At 45.1% G+C, this 26,518-nt stretch overlaps 1 protein-coding gene across 1 annotated transcript in view; it reads left to right on the top strand.

Annotated features, from left to right (window-relative positions):
• ror1 (receptor tyrosine kinase-like orphan receptor 1) overlaps positions 1–26,518 on the top strand; it is a 311,272-nt gene that overhangs the window by 267,219 nt on the left and 17,535 nt on the right. Inside the window, exons 5-8 of the mRNA XM_052462493.1 lie at positions 14,701–14,828; positions 19,898–20,034; positions 25,446–25,626; positions 26,223–26,468. Coding sequence (XP_052318453.1) covers positions 14,701–14,828; positions 19,898–20,034; positions 25,446–25,626; positions 26,223–26,468 — 692 coding nt within the window. The remainder of the gene's footprint in view (positions 1–14,700; positions 14,829–19,897; positions 20,035–25,445; positions 25,627–26,222; positions 26,469–26,518) is intronic.

Here is a 26,518-nt window from a genome sequence, read left to right as displayed (position 1 = left end):
TCCAGTGTTGCAGTTCTTGACACACTAAAACCGGAGCGCCTGGCACCTACTACCATACCCCGTTCAAAGACACTTCAATCTTTTGTCTTGCCCATTCACCGTTTGAATGGAACACATACACAATCCATGTCTCAATTGTCTCAAGGCTTGAAAATCTTTATTAAACCTTTCTCCTCCCCTTCATCTACCCTGATTACAATTACATCAATAAGGGATCATAGCTTTCACCTGGATTCACCTGGTCAGCCTATGTCTCCCATACTCAACTGGCGGATCCGGACCGCAGGTCCATATATATATATAGTACCAGTCAAAAGTTTGGACACTGCATTTCCTCCCAAATATGTTCTCACTCGCCTAAAGTAGGCAACCCAGACTTGCCAAAAGCCCTGAGGGATGCCAACTTTAATCTTTGGCATACTCTAGGAATCAGGACCTTTTCAGACCTATTTCATCAGAAAACCACTACACTGAAATCCTTTCAAGAGCTCTGCAGTGAATTCGATGTACCAAGATCCCATTTTTTTTAAAAATATCTTCAAATTAGACATGTAATTTCCTCATTTACCTCCAAGAGGAGGTTTAGAACTCAGTTGAATGAAGTTGAAACCCTTCTTGTCACAGTACAATCCATTAAAGGCAAAATATCTTACATCTATAGACTCCTTTCTGAGAAAGGAAGCTCCTCCTTTACTCCTTTGAAAATAATCTGGGAAAAGGACCTTGGTCTGACTATCAGTGATGAGTTATGGGCGGAGGTTTGCGACAGGGTAAACTGCTCCTCTACCAGTGTAAACATGAAAGAATCTAATTACAAATTTTTGTACAAATTGTATTATACTCCTTTGAGACTCCATAGAATGAAAACAGATATGTCTCCTAACTGTAAAAGATGTACCTCTGAAAGTGAAATATGCATGTATTTTGGAGCTGTAGAGAGATTGCCAGCAGTACATACTGCTGCACAGAAAATACTAGAGGTACAGTTTGATATCACCCCGTGTATCTATCTTCTTAATGCCCAGCAGGACTTTGTTCTTGATCCTGACAGAGAAAAATAGCTTATGACTATTACATACATTGCTAAGAAATGTATTCTTCTATTGTGGGCCTCTAATACCCCTCCTACATTTAAAAGGTGGATTGACCAGATTGTTGACTTTCTTCCTCTTGAAAAGCTCACTTATGACCTCCACAAGAGACAGCCCAAGTTTGATAGACTCTGGTCTCCACTATTCAACTATATTTCAAACTGGACAGAGTGAACGGGGTGACTAGGGAAATGTGCAGATACATGTTGTGTAAGGTACTGTAAAACCTAAAAACAAATTACTGGCCCGTCGTCTCAGCGAAGGCTTGAAATAGCTGATAAGAACCTTCATAGTGCTGCTGCAAGTGTTATGTTTTTTTTTGTGTGTTTTTATTTTAATTTCGTTTTTGAGTACATGTGCGTATATATATATATATGTGTGTGTGTGTGTGTGTGTGTGTGTGTGTGTGTGTGTGTGTGTGTGTGTGTGTGTGTGTGTGTGTGTGTGTGTGTGTGTGTGTGTGTGTGTGTGTGTGTGTGTGTGTGTGTGTGTGTGTGTGTGTGTGTGTGTATATATATATATGCACCAAGGAAAATAAATAGATTAAGAAAAATAAAATAAAATATTTGACTTTATCATTCATTTTAATTGTATTTTTTTTTTTAAATGTATTATTATTATTTCTTTTTTTAATTACTTTTTTAAGCCTGTCACATCTGTGAATGTGGATTGTGTTTTGTTGGTTGATTGAAAAACAAGAACTTAATAAAACTTTAAATTGAAAAAAAAAAGTTTGGACACACCTACACATTCAAGCGTTTTTCTTTATTTTTAGTATTTTCTACATTGTAGAATAATAGTGAAGACATCAAAACTATTGTAACGGTTGTCTTCGGTGGAAGGAGAGGAGGAACAAAGCACAGGGTGGTAAGTGTTCATATTTTTAATAAAACAACTGAACACTGAACAAAAACAAAAAAACGACAAACGAACAGTGGCGCCTTGGGAGCGGCGACCCTCGCCACCGTCCTCGGACTGGGGACCCTTGCCGCGTGTCCCGAATGGATGGGAGAATCCGACAGCACCGGACAGGCGGGAGACTCCAGCAGCGCCGGAGTAAAGGGCGATTCCGGCAGTACCGGAGTGAAGGGCGGCTCCTGACTGACAAGCGGCTCTGGCAGCTCCTAACTGACGGGCGGCTCTGGCAGATCCTGACTGACGGGCGGCTCTGGCAGCTCCTGACTGACAGGCGGCTCTGGCAGCTCAGGACAGACGGGCGGCTCTGGCAGCTCAGGACAGATGGGCGGCTCTGGCAGCTCCTGACTGACGGGCGGCTCTGGCAGCTCAGGACAGACGGGCGGCTCTGGCAGCTCAGGACAGATGGGCGGCTCTGGCAGCTCCTGACTGACGGGCGGCTCTGGCAGCTCAGGACAGATGGGCGGCTCTGGCAGCTCAGGACAGATGGGCGGCTCTGGCAGCTCAGGACAGACGGGCGGCTCTGGCAGCTCAGGACAGACGGGCGGCTCTGGCAGCTCAGGACAGATGGGCGGCTCTGGCAGCTCAGGACAGACGGGCGGCTCTGGCAGCTCAGGACAGACGGGCGGCTCTGGCAGCTCAGGACAGACGGGCGGCTCTGGCAGCTCAGGACAGACGGGCGGCTCTGGCAGCTCAGGACAGACGGGCGGCTCTGGCAGCTCAGGACAGATGGGTGGCTCTGGCAGCTCAGGACAGACGGGCGGCTCTGGCAGCTCAGGACAGATGGGCGGCTCTGGCAGCTCAGGCCAGATGGGCGGCTCTGGCAGCTCAGGACAGATGGGCGGCTCTGGCAGCTCAGGACAGACGGGCGGCTCTGGAAGCTCAGGACAGGAGGAAGACTCTGGCAGCGCTGGACAGGAGGAAGACTCTGGAAGCGCTGGACAGGGGGAAGACTCTGGAAGCGCTGGACAGGCGGGAGCACCTGGAGGGAGGAGACGGAGAGACAGCCTGGTGCGTGGGGCTGCCACCGGAGGCCTGGTGCGTGGAGGAGAAACCGAATGGCGAACCGGGTCACCGTGCGTAGGGCTGATACCATATACCCCGGGCCGAGGAGACGCACTGGAGACCAGATGCACTGAGCCGGCTTCATAGCACCTGGCTCGATGCCCACTCTAGCCCGGCCGATACGAGGAGCTGCGATGTAGCGCACCGGGCTATGCCTGCACACTGGGGACACCGTGTGCCTCACGACATAACACGGTGCCTGCCCGGTCCACCTCTCTCCACGGTAAGCATGGGGAGTTGGCTCAGGTCTCCTACCTGACTTAGCCACACTCCCCGTGTGCTCCCCCCAAGGAATTTTTGGGGCTGCCTCTCGTCCCTGATGCGCTGCCGTGCTAGCTCCTCATAATGTCGCCACTCGGCTTTGGCCGCCTCCAGCTCTTCCCGGGGGCGGCGATATTCCCCAGCCTGTGCCCAGGGTCCCTTTCCGTCCAAAATCTCCTCCCATGTCCAGGAGTCCAGAACCCTCTGCTCCTGGTTACAACGCTGCTTGGTCCGGTTGTGGTGGGTGATTCTGTAACGGTTGTCTTCGGTGGAAGGAGAGGAGGACCAAAGCACAGCGTGGTAAGTGTTCATATTTTTAATAAAACAACTGAACACTGAACAAAAACAACAAAACGACAAACAAACAGTCCTGTAAGGTGACAAAAAAACACTAAACAGAAAATAATCACCCACAACTAAAATGTGGAAAACAGGCTACCTAAGTATGATTCTCAATCAGAGACAACGACCGACACCTGCCTCTGATTGAGAACCATACCAGGCCAAACACATAAACACAACAAAGAAAAAAGAGCATAGACTACCCACCCCAACTCACGCCCTAACCAAACTAAAACAAAGACATAATAAAGGAACTAAGGTCAGAACTTGACAACTATGAAATAACACATATGGAATCATGTGGTAACCAAAAAAGTGTTTAAGAAATTCTTCAAAGTAGCCACCCTTTACCTTGATGACAGCTTTGCATGCTTTGGCATTCCCTGAATCAGCTTCCTGAGGAATGTTTTTCCAACAGTCCCGAAGGAGTTCCCACATATGCTGAGCACTTTTGCTGCTTTTCATTCACTCCACGGTCCAACTCATCCCAAACCATCTCAATTGGGTTGAGGTTGGGTGAATGTGGAGGCCAGGTCATCTGATGCAGCACTCCACCGTTCTCCTTCTTGGTAAAATAGCCCTTACACAGCCTTGAGGTGTGCTGGGTCATTGTCCTGTTGAAAAACAAATGATAGTCTCACTAAACGCAAATTCGCTGGAGAATGCTGTGGTAGCCATGCTGATTAAGTGTTCCTTGAATTCGAAATCAATCCCAGACACTGTCACCAGCGAAGCACCCCATACCATCACACCTCCTCCTCCATGCTTCATTTGGACTAATCAGACCAAAGGACAGATTTCCACCGGTCTAATGTGCATTGCTCATGTTACTTGACCAAAGCTTTTTATTGGTGACCTTTAGTAGTAGTTTCTTTGCAGCAATTTGACCAAGAAGGCCTGATTCACTCAGTCTCCTCTGAACAGTTAATGTTGAGATATGTCTCTTACTTGAACTCTGTGAAGCATTTATTTGGGCTGCAATCTGAGTTGCAGTTATCTCTAATGAACGTATCCTCTGCAGCAGAGGTAACTCTGGGTCTTCCTTTCCTGTGGCTGTCCTCATGAGAGCCAGTTTCATCATAACGCTTGATGGGTTTTTCAACTGCACTTGAAGAAACTTTCAAAGTTCTTGAAATGTTCCGTATTGACTGACCTTCATGTCTTAAAGTAATGATGGACTGTCGTTTCTCTTTGCTTGTTTGAGCTGTTCTTTCCATAATATGGACTTGGGCTGTATATATAGGGCTGTATATATTCTGTATACCTCCCCTACCTTGTCACAAAACAACTGATTGGCTCAAGGAAGAAGGAAAGAAATTCCACAAATGAACTTTTAACAAGGCACACCTGTTAATTGAAATGCATTCCAGGTGACTACCTCATGAAGTTGGTTGAGAGAATGCCAAGAGTGTGCAAAGCTGTCATCAAGGCAAATGGTGGCTACTTGAAGAATCTCAAATGTCAAATATATTTTGATTTGTTAAACACTTCTTTGGTTACTACATGTTTCCATATGTGTTATTTTGTCATTTTGATGTCTTCACTATTATTCTACAATGTAGAAAATAGTAAAAATAAAGAAAAACCCTTGAATGAGTAGGTGTGTCCAAACTTCTGACTGTTACTGTGTATATATTGTTTCTTTACTCGGTCAGGCTTCGGACCCTGGTGTCATATGAACACACATAAGACATGGAAGAATGCGTAGATGAGCAAGGGAGATTTGCTTTAAAACAGCAAAAAGTTCTCTCTGCCAACAAGAGGGGTGTGAACAGTTTGGTTGGGGTTTATTTCTATGCTGATAAATCTCATTATCTGTCTGGACTCTTGCCACCTAGGAAATGTGTGTGACCAGACCTTCTCATATTGTACTTGAGTACCCCTGGTCTATGTCATGGAAAGAGTAGGTGTTCCTAATGTTTTGTACACTCATTGTAAGTGTCCAATAAATGGATTGGGAAGATTAATACCAAAGACAATATGAAAACAGCCGATATGTCTGCTGGTAAATAGAGTTTCAGTTTTGATGCCCTGTCTTGGTGTTCCCACAAGGTCCCTGTGTCCCATCCTATTACTGCATGAGTCTAATGCTCACTAAGAGGGAATCATGTCAGCGCCCCAGTACGGTCATCACAACCAGGGTTAGATACTGTATATAGAATGTGGAGAAGCCTAGTTTACAGTTCATATCCCACATTCAATCCGGTCTGCTCCCAAATCTCTGACGGTCTTATTGACAAGCCTGCTAGGAAGAGGATTCCTCAGTGTAAGGAATGCCAGGAAACTACAGAAAAGAGAAGAAGAGAGGGAACGGTTGGATCTACAGGATAGAGAGGAAGAGAGGGAATGAGGTTTTGGGGAATTTGAGGGATGTTTATTGGCCTCCAGAGGCGCTGAGTTGCCTCCGTTAGCTTTGGAGAACCAAATCCATTAGCCTTGCTCCTCTGTGTTGAGCGTGCAACATAACATCTCCATAGGCTCAGGACTCCCTGTGTTTTAGGGGCTGTGGAAAGCATTTACAAGGCTGTATGTGCATTTACAGATTCCAATAGAATGATAAAATACAACTCCGCAGCAGTCAAACCAGAAGTTTATTTTATTCTAGGTGGACTGATTCACTGACCAGTACAACCAGTAAACTATTTTGTGAGTCGAAAATGTTGTCTGAAACATCATACCTCATGTCTTCACACACCTTTATCGTCTTTCCCCCTTTAGATGTAGTTTTTCCAGAAAAGAAAACAGAGAATGGCCTTGAATAGGATGAGCTAACACACAGATGGAGTTGACTTAGATGACTGTACGTTTGTCAACAGTCAGAGCCCACAATCTCTGCCCCCTCGGCCCTCTCCTGTCTCCGCCCCCTCGGCCCTCTCCTGTCTCTGCCCCTCGGCCCTCTCCTGTCTCCGCCCCCTCGGCCCTCTCCTGTCTCTGCCCCCTCGGCCCTCTCCTGTCTCCGCCCCCTTGGCCCTCTCCTGTCTCTGCCCCCTCGGCCCTCTCCTGTCTCTGCCCCCTCGGCCCTCTCCTGTCTCTGAGGTCAAGGCTTTAGCAGCAGTGTGGCTGATGTCTTACCTTTATAGTAAAAACAGATTGGATTTCAGGGAGATCCATCTTCCTAATGTTCTCTGGTGTCTCTCCCCCAGGGATGACTGGGAACGAAGGGCAGGCAGGCTCACACACACACACACACACACACACACACACACACACACACACACACACACACACACACACACACACACACACACACACACACACACACCAGTGGTCCAACGGTAAAACAGCCTCCTGTCACTGTTTTATGGCTTTACACGGCCAGACCTGTTTAAAGCCAACAGGACCAGTAGACTGTGTGTGTGTGTGTGTGTGTGTGTGTGTGTGTGTGTGTGTGTGTGTGTGTGTGTGTGTGTGTGTGTGTGTGTGTGTGTGTGTGTGTGTGGGTGTGGGTGTGTAAGCACAACATATAACATATCCGTGTGAAGCAATGTTTGCTTTTGTTTCTGTGTGTTTCTATGCATGTGTGTGTACATGTTGTGTTGTGTGTGTTCATGTGTGTGTTCATGTCGTGTTGTGTGTGTGTGTTCATGTCTGTGTTCATGTCAAGTTGTGTGTGTTCGTGTCAAGTTTTGTGTGTTCGTGTGTCAAATCAAATCAAATCCAATCAAATTTTATTTGTCACATACACATGGTTAGCAGATGTTAATGCGAGTGTAGCGAAATGCTTGTGCTTCTAGTTCCGACAATGCAGTGATAACCAACAAGTAATCTAACTAACAATTCCAAAACTACTGTCTTATACACAGTGTAAGGTGATAAAGAATATGTACATAAGGATATATGAATGAGTGATGGTACAGGGCAGCATACAGTAGATGGTATCGAGTACAGTATATACATATGAGATGAGTATGTAGACAAAGTAAACAAAGTGGCATAGTTAAAGTGGCTAGTGATACATGTATTACATAAGGATGCAGTCGATGATATAGAGTACAGTATATACGTATGCATATGAGATGAATAATGTAGGATAAGTAACATTATATAAGGTAGCATTGTTTAAAGTGGCTAGTGATATATTTACATAATTTCCCATCAATTCCCATTATTAAAGTGGCTGGAGTTGGGTCAGTGTCAATGACAGTGAGTTGGCAGCAGCCACTCAATGTTAGTGGTGGCTGTTTAACAGTCTGATGGCCTTGAGATAGAAGCTGTTTTTCAGTCTCTCGGTCCCAGCTTTGATGCACCTGTACTGACCTCGCCTTCTGGATGATAGCGGGGTGAACAGGCAGTGGCTCGGGTGGTTGATGTCCTTGATGATCTTTATGGCCTTCCTGTAACATCGGGTGGTGTAGGTGTCCTGGAGGGCAGGTAGTTTGCCCCCGGTGATGCGTTGTGCAGACCTCACTACCCTCTGGAGAGCCTTACGGTTGAGGGCGGAGCAGTTGCCGTACCAGGCGGTGATACAGCCCGCCAGGATGCTCTCGATTGTGCATCTGTAGAAGTTTGTGAGTGCTTTTGGTGACAAGCCAAATTTCTTCAGCCTCCTGAGGTTGAAGAGGCGCTGCTGCGCCTTCTTCACGACGCTGTCAGTGTGAGTGGACCAATTCAGTTTGTCTGTGATGTGTATGCCGAGGAACTTAAAACTTGCTACCCTCTCCACTACTGTTCCATCGATGTGGATAGGGGGTGTTTCCTCTGCTGTTTCCTGAAGTCCACAATCATCTCCTTAGTTTTGTTGACGTTGAGTGTGAGGTTATTTTCCTGACACCACACTCCGATGGCCCTCACCTCCTCTCTGTAGGCCGTCTCGTCGTTGTTGGTAATCAAGCCTACCACTGTTGTGTCGTCCGCAAACTTGATGATTGAGTTGGAGGCGTGCGTGGTCACGCAGTCGTGGGTGAACAGGGAGTACAGGAGAGGGCTCAGAACGCACCCTTGTGGGGCCCCCGTGTTGAGGATCAGCGGGGAGGAGATGTTGTTGCCTACCCTCACCACCTGGGGGCGGCCCGTCAGGAAGTCCAGTACCCAGTTGCACAGGGCGGGGTCGAGACCCAGGGTCTTGAGCTTGATGACGAGCTTGGAGGGTACTATGGTGTTGAATGCCGAGCTGTAGTCGATGAACAGCATTCTCACATAGGTATTCCTCTTGTCCGGGTGGGTTAGGGCAGTGTGCAGTGTGGTTGAGATTGCGTCGTCTGTGGACCTATTTGGGCGGTAAGCAAATTGGAGTGGGTCTAGGGTGTCAGGTAGGGTGGAGGTGATATGGTCCTTGACTAGTCTCTCAAAGCACTTCATGATGACGGAAGTGAGTGCTACGGGGCGGTAGTCGTTTAGCTCAGTTACCTTAGCTTTCTTGGGAACAGGAACAATGGTGGCCCTCTTGAAGCATGTGGGAACAGCAGACTGGTATAGGGATTGATTGAATATGTCCGTAAACACACCGGCCAGCTGGTCTGCGCATGCTCTGAGGGCGCGGCTGGGGATGCCGTCTGGGCCTGCAGCCTTGCGAGGGTTAACACGTTTAAATGTCTTACTCACCTCGGCTGCAGTGAAGGAGAGACCGCATGTTTTCGTTGCAGGCCGTGTCATTGGCACTGTATTGTCCTCAAAGCGGGCAAAAAGTTATTTAGTCTGCCTGGGAGCAAGACATCCTGGTCCGTGACTGGGCTGGGTTTCTTCTTGTAGTCCGTGATTGACTGTAGACCCTGCCACATGCCTCTTGTGTCTGAGCCGTTGAATTGAGATTCTACTTTGTCTCTGTACTGACGCTTAGCTTGTTTAATAGCCTTGCGGAGGGAATAGCTGCATTGTTTATATTCGGTCATGTTACCAGACACCTTGCCCTGATTAAAAGCAGTGGTTCGCGCTTTCAGTTTCACGCGAATGCTGCCATCAATCCACGGTTTCTGGTTAGGGAATGTTTTTATCGTTGCTATGGGAACGACATCTTCAAAGCACGTTCTAATGAACTCGCACACCGAATCAGCGTATTCGTCAATATTTTTATCTGACGCAATACGAAACATGTCCCAGTCCACGTGATGGAAGCAGTCTTGGAGTGTGGAGTCAGCTTGGTCGGACCAGCGTTGGACAGACCTCAGCGTGGGAGCCTCTTTTTAAGTTTCTGTCTGTAGGCAGGGATCAACAAAATGGAGTCGTGGTCATTTTTTCCCGAAAGGGGGCGGGGCAGTGCCTTATACGCGTCGCGGAAGTTAGAGTAACAATGATCCAAGGTTTTACCACCCCTGGTTGCGCAATCGATATGCTGATAAAATTTAGGGAGTCTTGTTTTCAGATTAGCTTTGTTAAAATCCCCAGCTACAATGAATGTGTTCGTGTCGAGTTATGTGTGTTCATGTGTGTGTTCATGTCTTGTTTTGTGTGTTCGTGCCAAGTTGTGTGTGTTCGTGTCGAGTTGTGTGTGTTGACGTGTGCGGTAGACTTCAGGGTTTCTAGCCTGTAGTTATAACTACCTCTGCTCGCTCTCTCTCTCTCTCTCTCTCTCTCTCTCTCTCTCTCTCTCTCTCTCTCTCTCTCTCTCTCTCTCTCTCTCTCTCTCTCCCCCCTCTCTCTCTCTCTCTCCTCTCCTCTCTCTCTCTCTCTCTCTGACAGGACCCAAGATGTAAGCTTAGCCTAGGCAAACACAGTCGGTTGCTGCTCACAGTCAGTTTAAAGGAGAAGTCTTTCCTGTAATTAGCCTTTATAAACTGTTACTATAGACATTCCCCCTTCACAGAGTGTTGTTAGTGTGGAACATAAAGGCCTGAACATCCACACTGTTTATCCAAATAGCAACCACACTCACTGGGCCTTGTGGCCTCCCAGCATGTGACGCCCTCAGCCTCTCACCATGCACACACAGACAGGAACCACCTCCAGAGAACAGGCTTTGTGGCGGATGGTGGTTAGTGGACTTAGGGCCTACGTTTTTTTTTTAATACATTTTTGTTTGACAGATCTGGACATGGATTTTTAAACTAAAGCCTTCTGGGACAGAGTTGCTGGGCAAGGGATGTTGGTCTGTGCAGGTCTTTTGGACAGACCAGGGTTGTAACTTGCTGCTGGCTCATGATGCGGACCGGGACTTGGAGGTAGCATTGTTGTGTACTATTCCTTGTCATTTAGCCATCTCAGTGCTGTCCCATTCCCTGTGACACACAACACACCACAGCTTGCTGGACACACTCCAGACTCTACACTCTCTGCCAAAAGATTATATGTGTGTGTGTGTGTGTGTGGGTGCGTGCGTGCGTGCGTCTGTCTGTCTGTCTGTCTGTCTGTCTGTCTGTCTGTCTGTCTGTCTGTCTGTCTGTCTGTCAATCTGTATGGTAGCAGCCCAGTCAGTCAAACATCCTGTGATTATCAGTATAGCCTTTTTCTGCAGTCAAATGACCAAAGGGTGGAATATTATTCATATTTTTCATTATTTCATAATTAATAAAACATGTTTTAAAAAATCTGCCAAAAATCCAGTTACATTTTACTGCAGTGGGGTAAATCAGGGTCACACAGAGTGTTTCTTGGTAGTATACACCTCACACACAAGTATACACCTCAGACACATGGTTATGGGTTTAGGCTTAAAAAAAGGGGACACCTGTACCATGTCAGATATAGAGATGAAATGTATTACATTTTGAGTTTGTATCCCAATATTACACTTTATATACATCACAAAAGACTGAAATATAACTATACTGTTTGACAAAGAGACACCGGATTTTCAGCATTACAAAATTAATAATTGTTGAAAAGTAAAAATAATTTGAATAATATTCCACCCATGAGGCCACTATAGAGGGCGCTTCGGTCATTTGACTACAGGAAAGGGTTTTAAGCATATAAATGTAATGTTATTCTATTTCCTATGGAATCTTGGAACCTCTAGTATGTAGACCAGAGCCCTGTGTTTGTGTGTGTGTGTGTGCATGCCTGCGTCATTGCATGTGTGTACGTCTGTCTGGAAATCCCATTCTGCAGCAGTCAGGGGGGATGTGGTGGGGTTAGGGGTTAAAAGTCAGTGTAGAGAGGTGATCTTGGCCTCTGAGACTTAATGCTCTCCTCAGAGTTAATGACCCCTTTGACCCCTGACTCACAGCCCGCAGCACTCAGCCCCCAACCCAGACACCGATAGGGTTACCCTTAGAGGTTCTCTGTTAGTGTGTGTGTATATGTGTATTTGTCTGTGTGTCTGTGTGCCTGCGTGTGTGTGTATATGTGCGTGCGTGCGTGCGTGCGTGTATGTGTGTGTGTGTGTGCTCGAGGGTGTATGTACCCCTGGAGTAACATGAGTCCTCTCCAGGGCATCTGCCCCACTCAGCCATAATGTTCCATGGTATCTACCTCACTCAGCCATAATATTCCAGGGCATCTGCTCCACTCAGCCATAATGTTCCAGTTCATCTGCCTCACTCAGCCGTAATGTTCCAGGTCTTCTGCCTCACTCAGCCATAATGTCCCAGGTCTTCTGCCTCAATCAGCCATAATGTTCCAGGTCATCTGCCTCACTCAGCCATAATGTTCCAGGTCTTCTGCCTCATTCAGCCATAATGTTCCAGGTCATCTGCCTCACTCAGCCATAATGTTCCAGGTCTTCTGCCTCACTCAGCCATAATGTTCCAGGTCATCTGCCTCACTCAGCCATAATGTTCCAGGTCTTCTGCCTCACTCAGCCATAATGTTCCAGGTCATCTGCCTCACTCAGCCATAATGTTCCAGGTCTTCTGCCTCACTCAGCCATAATGTTCCAGGTCATCTGCCTCACTCAGCCATAATGTTCCAGGTCTTCTGCCTCACTCAGCCATAATGTTCCAGGTCATCTGCCTCACTCAGCCATAATGTTCCAGGTCATCTGCCCCACTCAGCCATAATGTTCCAGGTCATCTGCCTCACTCAGCCATAATGTTCCAGGTCATCTGCCCCACTCAGCCGTAATGTTCCAGGTCATCTGCCTCACTCAGCCATAATGTTCCAGGTCATCTGCCCCACTCAGCCATAATGTTCCAGGTCATCTGCCTCACTCAGGTTGTTCCAGGTCATCTGCCCCACTCAGCCATAATGTTCCAGGTCATCTGCCTCACTCAGCCATAATGTTCCAGGTCATCTGCCTCACTCAGCCATAATGTTCCAGGTCATCTGCCTCACTCAACCATAATGTTCCAGGTCATCTGCCTCACTCAGCCATAATGTTCCAGGTCATCTGCCTCACTCAGCCATAATGTTCCAGGTCATCTGCCTCACTCAGCCATAATGTTCCAGGTCTTCTGCCTCACTCAGCCATAATGTTCCAGGTCATCTGCCTCACTCAGCCATAATGTTCCAGGTCTTCTGCCTCACTCAGCCATAATGTTCCAGGTCATCTGCCTCACTCAGCCATAATGTTCCAGGTCATCTGCCCCACTCAGCCATAATGTTCCAGGTCATCTGCCTCACTCAGCCATAATGTTCCAGGGTGGTTCATGTGGTTTTGAAGCAGGATGAAGAAGAGGGTGCTTATTGTGACAATATGATAATAGTTATGTGTGTGCCTCATGATGTCATATGCACTTAAATGGTTTCATCTGGCATGGCTTCAGTCACATGACTGAATAAGCTTGTAGTGAGAAGACGTCTCTGAGTCGTGTGAGTCTTGTGAGTCGTATGAGTCTTGTGTCGTGTAAGGGGTGTGAGTTGTGTGAGTCATGTGGCATGTGAGTCGTGTGAGTCATGTGTCGTTTGAGTCGTGTGAATCGTGTGTGAGTTTATCTGTGAAAGTTCAGTCCCATTCAAAATCCTATTTTCCCTAACCCCTAACCCCAACTCATACCCTAACCTTAACCCTAATCTTAACCCAAAAACCTAACCTTAACCCTAATCTTAACCCAAAAACCTAACCTTAAACCTAACCCTGAAACTATCCCTAGCTCCTTACCCTAACACGAAACCTAATTCTAACCCTTAACACTAATTCTAACCTTAAACATAAACCCCCTAGAAATAGCATGTAACCTTGTGGGGACTAACAAAATGTCCTCAGTTGGTCAAATGTTTGTTTGTGTTCTACTCTTGTGTATACTCTCAAGTATAGTTAAACAGTCCACACACACACACGTACGCACGACACACACACACACACACACACACACACACACACACACACACACACACACACACACACACACACACACACACACACACACACACACACACACAGAGACACACACAGACACACACACATATGCTTATTTTCCAAGCCCCTGCTCCTCATGTATTTCATTATAAAGTCCAGGAAGACATCCTTCGCCCATAAACAACAGCCGACATTAACTCTTTAACTCTGTATATAGTTGATAGTTGAACTAGGAATAAATTGTCCACCATTTATGTGTTATCCAGACAGAAAAGAGAAATAGGCTAAATAACAGTTCGATTTAGAGCAATAAAGAAATGGAATCATTTATCTGAGTAAACCAGAAACCTTTCAATATAGAAATTAAAATAACACTTTAAAACCATTTAAATACAATACATAGGAAAGTTGTGCTGGACTATGGTAGATGTTTTATCTGGTCAATATGTCAATGTATTATGTATGTTTGTAACAGTGTGTTATATGTGAAAATGTGATCGTATTATAAATTGTATTTTAGTGTTTATGGACTCTTGGAAGATTAGTCCAAATGAGGACTAAAAGATATCCTAATAAAATAAAATAAAATCACTACTCTGGGAAGGACATTATGCTCTCTCAGTTGGCACACTGGAAACTTAGATGTTAGAACAGGACTGAAATCTACTCTCTGTTCCACTATGAAGAGAAGTACAATGAGAGAGAGAGAGAGAGAGAGAGAGAGGAGAGAGTGTTTCTGCCACATCCCTGTTATAGTGTAATGTGTGGTGCTCTCTAGTGGTCATAATTATAACTATAATGTATACTCTCTCTCTCTCGCTCTCTCTCTCTATCTCTCTCTCTCTCTCTCTCTCTCTCTCTCTCTCTCTCACACACACACTCTCTTTCTCCCTCCCTCTCCACCTATATTGTCAGTGATGATTTTGATGAGGAGGGGTTCTGCCAACCGTACAGGGGAGTGGCCTGTTCTCGCTTCATAGGAAACCGCAGCATCTTCGTTGACTCTCTGCAGATGCAGGGTGAGATTGAGACCCAGATCACAGGTATGCTGCCTGTGTGTGTGTGTGTGTGTGTGTGTGTGTGTGTGTGTGTGTGTGTGTGTGTGTGTGTGTGTGTGTGTGTGTGTGTGTGTGTGTGTGTGTGTGTGTGTGTGTGTGCGCGCGCGCGTACGTTTTGTGCTTCCCTTCAATCCCTGAGTTCTGATTTTAATCAGACATGGAGTACAGGGATAAGGGTCATGCTCCAGATTTGGTAGTCTGTGTAAATCTAACCAGACACTTTCAATCCAGACTTGTGCGTGTGTGTGCGCCAGGTCCCATCAACCCTGGTTGAGTCTGTAGCTTGTCATTACTGTGGGTGAGGATGATGAGAGGATATCTGGTAGAGGGATGAGGGATGAGAGGATATCTGGTAGAGGGGTGAGAGGGATTTCAGGATGATAAAGTCACAGTATGGAACACACAGTAAGGAACACAGTATGGAACACACATGACCTACACAGTATGGAACACACATGACCTACACAGTATGGAACACACAGTAAGGAACACAGTATGGAACACACATGATCTACACAGTATGGAACACACATGACCTACACAGTATGGAACACACATGATCTACACAGTATGGAACACACATGATCTACACAGTATGGAACACACATGATCTACACAGTATGGAACACACATGATCTACACAGTATGGAACACACATGATCTACACAGTATGGAACACACATGATCTACACAGTATGGAACACACAGTATGGAACACACATGACCTACACAGTATGGAACACACATGATCTACACCATGGGTGTCAAACTCTGGCCCGTGGGCCAAATTTGGCCCGCGGGGTAACAATACCAAATTACTACTAGAGCTGGCCCGCCGGTATTATACAGCGCATTCACCAGTAATACTACGAATCCCATAATGCTCTGCTGTTTTCGCACGCCAATCAGGACAGGACCCAGAAACGCTCTCTCCTCTGTGACAGTAGTCATAGCAACATAGACGCTACAACTGTCAGCGAGCTAACCCTTCCCAAAAATGGCGAAAAGAAAGGCAGAAAACAGGAGCTTTCTGGACAAGTGGGAGGCAGAATATCTGTTTACATATGTAAAAGACAAACCTGTTTGTCTTGTTTGTGGAGTCAACGTGGCTGTAAGTAAGGAGTACAACATTAGACGACACTATGAAACGAAACACCATGACAAATACAAGGACCTGGACATGACTCAAAGGAGCCAGAAAGTAGAGGAGATGAAAAGAAGTTTGGTTTCACAACAGAATATGTTTAAAAAAGCCACATCATAAAGCGAGGCTGCTGTAAAGGCTAGTTATATAGTGGCAGCAGAGATCGCAAAATCAGCCCGGCCCTTTAATGAGGGAGAGTTCATGAAAAAGTGCATGATGAAGGTTTGTGACCTCGTATGCCCAGAGAAAAAAACAAGCATTTTCAAACGTGAGCCTGAGCAGGAACACAGTAGCTGATCGCACATGTGATCTTGCCACCAATCTGTATGACCAGCTGATGGAAAAGGGAAAAGATTTTGTTGCGTTCTCCTCGCTGTGGATGAGAGCTGCGACGCATCTGATACTGCTCAGCTGTCAGTCTTCATCCGTGGAGTGGACTCAAATCTGTGTGTTACGGAGGAGCTATTAGGATTCAAATCAATGCATGGCACAACCACAGGAAAGGAAATCTTTGAGGAGGTTTCCAAATGTGTAACTGAAATAAAGCTGCCGTGGGATAAACTCGTTGGATTAACGACAGATGGTGCGCCAGCGATGTGCGGTAAAAAAGAGTGGACTGGTGGGCATGGTTCGGGAGAAGATGCGGGAAGAGAACTGTGCAGGTGAGCTAACTGTTTACCACTGCATCATACATCAGGAAGCACTGTGTGCCACAGCCCTAAAGATGGAACATGTTATGACCACAGTAACACAGGTAGTTAACCTTATAAGAGCCAAAGGTCTAAATCACCGCCAGTTTAAATCTTTTCTGGAGGAGTGTGGTTCGAATACGCAGACGTGCCGTATCACACAGAGGTGAGATGGCTAAGCAGAGGAAAAGTACTGAACAGATGTTTCGAGCTGCGTGAGGAAATATGTCAATTCCTGGAAACCAAAGGGAAGGATACAGCAGAGCTCCGGGAGCAAAAGTTCCTGTGTGAGCTGGCCTTTCTCTGTGACATCTCGAGCCATCTCGATGCGCTGAACCTGCAGCTTCAGGGGGGGGCGCATCATCACAGACATGTACGCTGCAGTGAGGGCCTTCAAAACTAAACTGTGCCTGTGGGAGAATCAGATGCTGCAGGGAAACCCTTGCCATTTTCCCTGCTGCCAATCCATACAAGCGCAGATCTCTACCGCCGTGTTCCCATGCGCACAGTTTGCTGAAAAACTCAGTGTTCTCGCCGCTGAGTTTAGCCGGCGATTTGCCGACGTCGATGTCCAGAAATGCAAGTTTGAACTGCTTAGTAATCCCTTCGCAGTTGATGTGGAAAATGCACCAACCAACATCCAAATGGAGCTGATTGAACTCCAGTGCAACGACACGCTGAAGTCAAAGTATGATGCTGTGGGCGCCGCACAGTTTCCACGGTTCATCCCTGACACAATGCCTCAGCTCCGCACCCAAGCTGCTCAGATGCTCTCCATGTTCGGCAGCATTTATCTATGCGAGCAACTTTTCTCCTCGATGAAGATGACCAAAACAACTCACAGGAGACGTCTGACTGATGAACATCTTCGCTCGATACTGAGGATTTCTTCAGCTCAGAGCTTGAGCCCAGACATTGATGAACTAGCATCCAAGAAGAGATGCCAGGTATCTGGCTTGGGCACATCAGATTAGACCAGTGTGCAATAATTAACGTTTTCTTTATGCACTTTTTCTTGCTACAAGGCATGGGCTTGAATGGTTGATTGATTTATTATCATTTTATTTGTAAAATTATTAGCCAGTGGAAAAAGTTGATTTTGGTATTTAAATCAGAAGGCCGCAAATAGAAAAGAGGCATACAATTTGTATTTAAATTGTATTTATTTAATAAATGAATGCCATTGATGTGTTTTTTCATTTGAAATTCGATTTTGCATGTCTCCACTATTAAATTATATATTGTATGGTAATAAGCGATGCTTGTTCCATATTCAATGTTAAAGCAAAACTTGTTTGGGTCCATATTAAAAGGTTAATTTGTTCAATGTTGGCCCGTGACTTTGTTCAGGTTTTACATTTTGGCCCACTGGGTATTTGAGTTTGACACCCCTGATCTACACAGTATGGAACACACATGATCTACACAGTATGGAACACACATGACCTACACAGTATGGAACACACATGACCTACACAGTATGGAACACGCATGACCTACACAGTATGGAACACACATGATATACACATTATGGAACACACAGTATGGAACACACATGACCTACACAGTATGGAACACACATGACCTACACAGTATCGAACACACATGACCTACACAGTATGGAACACGCATGACCTACACAGTATGGAACACACATGATATACACATTATGGAACACACAGTATGGAACACACATGATCTACACAGTATAGAACACACATGACCTACACAGTATGGAACATGTATGACCTACACAGTATGGAACATGTATGACCTACACATTATGGAACACACAGTATGGAACACACATGATCTACACAGTATGGAACACACATGATCTACACAGTATGGAACACACAGTATGGAACACACATGATCTACACAGTATGGAACACACAGTATGGAACACACATGATCTACACAGTATGGAACACACAGTATGGAACACACATGATCTACACAGTATGGAACACACAGTATGGAACACACATGATCTACACAGTATGGAACACACATGATCTACACAGTATGGAACACACAGTATGGAACACACATGATCTACACAGTATGGAACACACATGATCTACACAGTATGGAACACACATGATCTACACAGTATGGAACACACATGACCTACACATTATGGAACACACAGTATGGAACACACATGATCTACACAGTATGGAACACACATGATCTACACAGTATGGAACACACATGATCTACACAGTATGGAACACACATGATATACACATTATGGAACACACAGTATGGAACACACATGATCTACACAGTATGGAACACACATGATCTACACAGTATGGAACACACATGACCTACACAGTATGGAACACACATGATCTACACAGTATGGAACACACATGATCTACACAGTATGGAACACACATGATCTACACAGTATGGAACACACATGATCTACACAGTATGGAACACACATGATCTACACAGTATGGAACACACATGATCTACACAGTATGGAACACACATGATATACACATTATGGAACACACAGTATGGAACACACATGATCTACACAGTATGGAACACACATGATCTACACAGTATGGAACACACATGATATACACATTATGGAACACACAGTATGGAACACACATGATCTACACAGTATGGAACACACATGATCTACACAGTATGGAACACACATGACCTACACAGTATGGAACATGTATGACCTACACAGTATGGAACACACAGTATGGAACACACATGATCTACACAGTATGGAACATGTATGACCTACACATTATGGAACACACAGTATGGAACACACATGATCTACACAGTATGGAACACACATGATCTACACAGTATGGAACACACAGTATGGAACACACATGATCTACACAGTATGGAACACACATGATCTACACAGTATGGAACACACATGACCTACACAGTATGGAACACACATGACCTACACAGTGTGGAACACACATGATCTACACAGTATAGAACACACATGACCTACACAGTATGGAACACACATGACCTACACAGTGTGGAACACACATGATCTACACAGTATAGAACACACATGACCTACACAGTATGGAACACACATGATCTACACAGTATGGAACATGTATGACCTACACAGTATGGAACACACATGACCTACACAGTATGGAACACACATGATCTGATACACATATATTCACATTCCCACTTTTTCCACCCAGCCGCCTTCACCATGATCGGAACGTCCAACCACCTGTCGGACCGCTGCTCCCTGTTCGCCATCCCGTCTCTGTGCCACTTTGCCTTCCCTACATGTGACCGCAGCTCTGGGACAGACAAGCCCAGGGACCTGTGTAAGGTATGATGACATGCTTCACAACTACGACTATAACTACACCAACTAGTCTTGTAGCATTAAACACTGACTGTGGCTGAAATGGGACCCTATTCCTTATTGTTCCTGGTCAAAGTAGTGCACTATTTAGCGAATAGGGAGCCATTTTTAACTGTCACACTGGTGACAGTTAAAGCTAGAGCTGTTCAGGCTTGCTCGTCAATCGATTTGGTGTGAAATGGCCCTAGCTAGTTTAATAGTAGTAGTCGCCTTCTGGGGTAGGCTAACGTGTTTTTTAGTTTTAGTTACGTTTATTCATTCGACCATTTTTAAAAACAGCACACATAAAACTTGAAAAAGACACATGCACATGAGTAAAATCATGGAGGATAACACACAATACAGTCTGGGACTTATTTCCATTGTTAAATCATGGAGGATAACACACAATACAGTCTGGGACTTATTTCCATTGTTAAATCATGGAGGATAACACACAATACAGTCTGGGACTTATTTCCATTGTTAAATCATGGAGGATAACACACAATACAGTCTGGGACTTATTTCCATTGTTAAATCATGGAGGATAACACACAATACAGTCTGGGACTTATTTCCATTGTTAAATCATGGAGGATAACACACAATACAGTCTGGGACTTATTTCCATTGTTAAATCATGGAGGATAACACACAATACAGTCTGGGACTTATTTCCATTGTTAAATCATGGAGGATAACACACAATACAGTCTGGGACTTATTTCCATTGTTAAATCATGGAGAACAACACACAATACAGTCTGGGACTTATTTCCATTGTTAAATCATGGAGGATAACACACAATACAGTCTGGGACTTATTTCCATTGTTAAATCATGGAGGATAACACACAATACAGTCTGGGACTTATTTCTATTGTTAAATCATGGAGGTTGACACACAATACAGTCTGGGACTTATTTCCATTGTTAAATCATGGAGGTTGACACACAACACAGTCTGGGACTTATTTCCATTGTTAAATCATAGAGGATAACACACAATACAGTCTGGGACTTATTCCCATTGTTAAATCATGGAGAACAACACACAATACAGTCTGGGACTTATTCCCATTGTTAAATCATGGAGGTTGACACACAACACAGTCTGGGACTTATTTCTATTGTTAAATCATGGAGGATAACACACAATACAGTCTGGGACTTATTTCCATTGTTAAATCATGGAGGATAACACACAATACAGTCTGGGACTTATTCCCATTGTTAAATCATGGAGAACAACACACAATACAGTCGGGGACTTATTTCAATTGTTAAATCATGCAGGATAACACACAATACAGTCTGGGACTTATTTCCATTGTTAAATCATGGAGGATAACACACAATACAGTCTGGGACTTATTTCCATTATTAAATCATGCAGGATAACATGGAAGATAACACACAATACAGTCTGGGACTTATTAGAATCATGGAGGATAACACACAATGAGATTTATTTCCATTGTTAAATCATGGAGGATGACAGACAATACAGTCTGGGACTTATTTCCATTGTTAAATCATGGAGGATAACACACAATACAGTCTGGGACTTATTTCCATTATTAAATCATGCAGGATAACACACAATACAGTCTGGGACTTATTTCCATTGTTAAATCATGGAGGATAACACACAATATAGTCTGGGACTTATTTCCATTATTAAATCATGCAGGATAACACACAATACAGTCTGGGACTTATTTCCATTGTTAAATCATGGAGGATAACACACAATATAGTCTGGGACTTATTTCCATTGTTAAATCATGGAGGATAACACACAATATAGTCTGGGACTTATTTCCATTGTTAAATCATGGAGGATAACACACAAATCATCAAGGAACCCACCAGGTACAACCCTAACTCTGTAAACAAGGCCATCCTCATAGACGTCATCCTGACCAACTGGCCCTCCAAATATACCTCCGCTGTCTTCAACCAGGATCTCAGCGATCACTGCCTCATCGCCTGTATCCGCCACGGAGCCGCTGTCAAACGACCACCCCTCATCACTGTCAAACGCTCCCTAAAACACTTCTGTGAGCAGGCCTTTCTAATCGACCTGGCCCGTGTATCCTGGAAGGACATTGACCTCATCCCGTCAGTTGAGGATGCCTGGTCATTCTTTAAAAGTAACTTCCTCACCATTTTAGATAAGCATGCTCCGTTCAAAAATGCAGAACCAAGAACAGATACAGCCCTTGGTTCACTCCAGACCTGACTGCCCTCGACCAGCACAAAAACATCCTGTGGCGGACTGCAATAGCATCGAATAGCCCCGTGATATGCAACTGTTCAGGGAAGTCAGGAACCAATACACGCAGTCAGTCAGGAAAGCTAAGGCCAGCTTCTTCAGGCAGAAGTTTGCATCCTGTAGCTCCAACTCCAAAAAGTTCTGGGACACTGTGAAGTCCATGGAGAACAAGAGCACCTCCTCCCAGCTGCCCACTGCACTGAGGCTAGGAAACACGGTCTCCACCGATAAATCCATGATTATCGAAAACTTCAATAAGCACTTCTCAACGGCTGGCCATGCCTTCCGCCTGGCTACTCCAACCTCGGCCAACAGCTCCGCCCCCCCGTAGTTCCTCACCCAAGCCTCTCCAGGTTCTCCTTTACCCAAATCCAGATAGCAGATGTTCTGAAAGAGCTGCAAAACCTGGACCCGTACAAATCAGCTGGGCTTGACAATCTGGACCCGCTATTTCTGAAACTATCTGCCGCCATTGTCGCAACCCCTATTACCAGCCTGTTCAACCTCTCTTTCATATCGTCTGAGATCCCCAAGGATTGGAAAGCTGCCGCAGTCATCCCCCTCTTCAAAGGGGGAGACACCCTGGACCCAAACTGCTATAGACCTATATCCATCCTGCCCTGCCTATCTAAGGTCTTCGAAAGCCAAGTCAACAAACAGGTCACTGACCATCTCGAATCCCACCGTACCTTCTCCGCTGTGCAATCTGGTTTCCGAGCCGGTCATGGGTGCACCTCAGCCACACTCAAGGTACTAAATGATATCATAACCGCCATCGATAAAAGACAGTACTGTGCAGCCGTCTTCATCGACTTCGCCAAGGCTTTCGACTCTGTCAATCACCAAATTCTTATCGGCAGACTCAACAGCCTCGGTTTTTCGGATGACTGCCTTGCCTGGTTCACCAATTACTTTGCAGACAGAGTTCAGTGTGTCAAATCAGAGGGCATGCTGTCCGGTCCTCTGGCAGTCTCTATGGGGGTGCCACAGGGTTCATTCTCGGGCCGACTCTTTTCTCTGTATATATCAATGATGTTGCTCTTGCTGCGGGCGATTCCCTGATCCACCTCTACGCAGACGACACCATTCTATATACTTTCGGCCCGTCATTGGACACTGTGCTATCAAACCTCCAAACGAGCTTCAATGCCATACAGCACTCCTTCCGTGGCCTCCAACTGCTCTTAAACGCGAGTAAAACCAAATGCATGCTTTTCAACCGATCGCTGCCTGCACCCGCATGCCCGACTAGCATCACCACCCTGGATGGTTCCAACCTTGAATATGTGGACATCTATAAGTACCTAGGTGTCTGGCTAGACTGCAAACTCTCCTTCCAGACTCACATCAAACATCTCCAATCAAAAATCAAATCCAGAGTCGGCTTTCTATTCCGCAACAAAGCCTCCTTCACTCACGCTGCCAAGCTTACCCTAGTAAAACTGACTATCCTACCGATCCTCGACTTCGGCGATGTCATCTACAAAATGGCTTCCAACACTCTACTCAGCAAACTGGATGCAGTCTATCACAGTGCCATCCGTTTTGTCACTAAAGCACCTTATACCACCCACCACTGCGACTTGTATGCTCTAGTCGGCTGGCCCTCACTACATATTCGTCGCCAGACCCACTGGCTCCAGGTCATCTACAAGTCCATGCTAGGTAAAGCTCCGCCTTATCTCAGTTCACTGGTCACGATGGCAACACCCATCCGTAGCACGCGCTCCAGCAGATGTATCTCACTGATCATCCCTAAAGCCAACACCTCATTTGGCCGCCTTTCGTTCCAGTACTCTGCTGCCTGTGACTGGAACGAATTGCAAAAATCGCTGAAGTTGGAGACTTTTATCTCCCTCACCAACTTCAAACATCAGCTATCCGAGCAGCTAACCGATCGCTGCAGCTGTACATAGTCTATAGGTAAATAGCTCACCCTTTTTCACCTACCTCATTCCCATACTGTTTTTATACTGTTTTTATTTATTTACTTTTCTGCTCTTTTGCACACCAATATCTCTACCTGTACATGACCATCTGATCATTTATCACTCCAGTGTTAATCTGCAAAATTGTATTATTCGCCTACCTCCTCATGCCTTTTGCACACATTGTATATAGACTGCCCATTTTTTCTACTGTGTTATTGACTTGCTAATTGTTTACTCCATGTGTAACTCTGTATTGTCTGTTCACACTGCTATGCTTTATCTTGGCCAGGTCGCAGTTGCAAATGAGAACTTGTTCTCAACTAGCCTACCTGGTTAAATAAAGGTGAAATAAAAAAAAAAATTAAAAAAATAAATATAGTCTGGGACTTATTTCCATTGTTAAATCATGGAGGATAACACACAATATAGTCTGGGACTTATTTCCATTGTTAAATCATGGAGGATAACACACAATATAGTCTGGGAATGATTTCCATTGTTAAATCATGGAGGATAACACACAATATAGTCTGGGACTTATTTCCATTGTTAAATCATGGAGGATAACACACAATACAGTCTGGGACTTATTCCCATTGTTAAATCATGGAGGATAACACACAATACAGTCTGGGACTTATTTCCATTGTTAAATCATGGAGGATAACACACAATACAGTCTGGGACTTATTTCCATTGTTAAATCATGGAGGATGACACACAATACAGTCTGGGACTTATTTCCATTGTTAAATCATGGAGGATAACACACAATACAGTCTGGGACTTATTTCCATTGTTAAATCATGGAGGATAACACACAATACAGTCTGGGAATGATTTCCATTGTTAAATCATGGAGAACAACACACAATACAGTCTGGGACTTATTTCCATTGTTAAATCATGGAGGATAACACACAATACAGTCTGGGACTTATTTCCATTGTTAAATCATGGAGAACAACACACAATACAGTCTGGGACTGATTTCCATTGTTAAATCATGGAGAACAACACACAATACAGTCTGGGACTGATTTCCATTGTTAAATCATGGAGAACAACACACAATACAGTCTGGGACTGATTTCCATTGCTGTCCTCTTATTAAAATGTTATGTTGCTTTTATTATTTGTTTGACCCTCAAGTCTATCCTCTCCTCCTGTCCTCTCTGTGTAAGGACGAGTGTGAGATCCTAGAGAATGACCTGTGTAAGACCGAGTACATCATCGCCCGTTCCAACCCCATCATCCTGAAGAGACTGAAACTACCTAACTGTGAGGACCTGGCGGGACACACCAGCCCAGAGGCTGCCAACTGCATGAGGATCGGGATCCCCATGGTCGAGCCCTTCAACAAGAGTAAGAATTATAGTTGAGTTTTATTGATTTATTTTGGTAGATCAGCTTTAATATTGCAGATAGACTTTGGGTTGGGCGGCAGGTGGTTAGAGCGTTGGGCCAGTAACCGAAAGGTTGCTGGATCGAATCCCTGAGCTGACAAGGGAAAAATCTGTTGTTTTGCTCCCAGCCGCTGAAGACGTGGATATCGATTAAGACCCCCCGTACTTCTCAGAAAAAGAGGGGTTGGGTTAAATGTGGAAGACACATTTCAGTTGAATACATTCCGTTTCTATCAAATTATTAGTTTGCATTATTCGGATGGATATGGAATGATATACTATATACACAGACAGACTATTACACATCTTCATAGCACACACCATCAACTAGAGGAAGATACTTTTGAATTATTTTTACTGTCTACCTCAACGTTTTCTATTGGAGAGGTTCTGTCAGAACCCATAGGGTCCATTAACAAAAGCAGACCTGTATACTTTCATGTTAACATGGATCTGCATATCACAGTGAAGCCCATCAACAATAAAGTAAAAACGCTCTCATTTATACATTCCAATTGTCTAACATTGTTCTCATGTTGTTCTCCCTTTGACCAGACCACAGGTGTTTCAACAGCAGTGGTTCAGACTTCCGCGGGACGGTCAGTAAGACCAAGTCAGGTCGTCAGTGCCAGCCCTGGAACTCCCAGTACCCTCACAGTCACACCTACCTGGCGGTACAATACCCCGAGCTCAGCGGAGGACACTCCTACTGCCGTAACCCCGGCAACAAGCAGGAGGGACCATGGTGTTTCACGCTGGACGAGGGGGTCCGCTTGGAACTATGTGACATCCCTGTTTGTGGTGAGATATAGAGGGGGTTTACGAGTTTATATAGCACTAATAGCACCCTA

The sequence above is a fragment of the Oncorhynchus keta genome, chromosome 1, assembly GCF_023373465.1.
Source record: "Oncorhynchus keta strain PuntledgeMale-10-30-2019 chromosome 1, Oket_V2, whole genome shotgun sequence".
Classification (NCBI taxonomy): Eukaryota; Metazoa; Chordata; class Actinopteri; order Salmoniformes; family Salmonidae; genus Oncorhynchus; species Oncorhynchus keta.
This window is presented reverse-complemented; position numbering and strand designations above follow the sequence as displayed.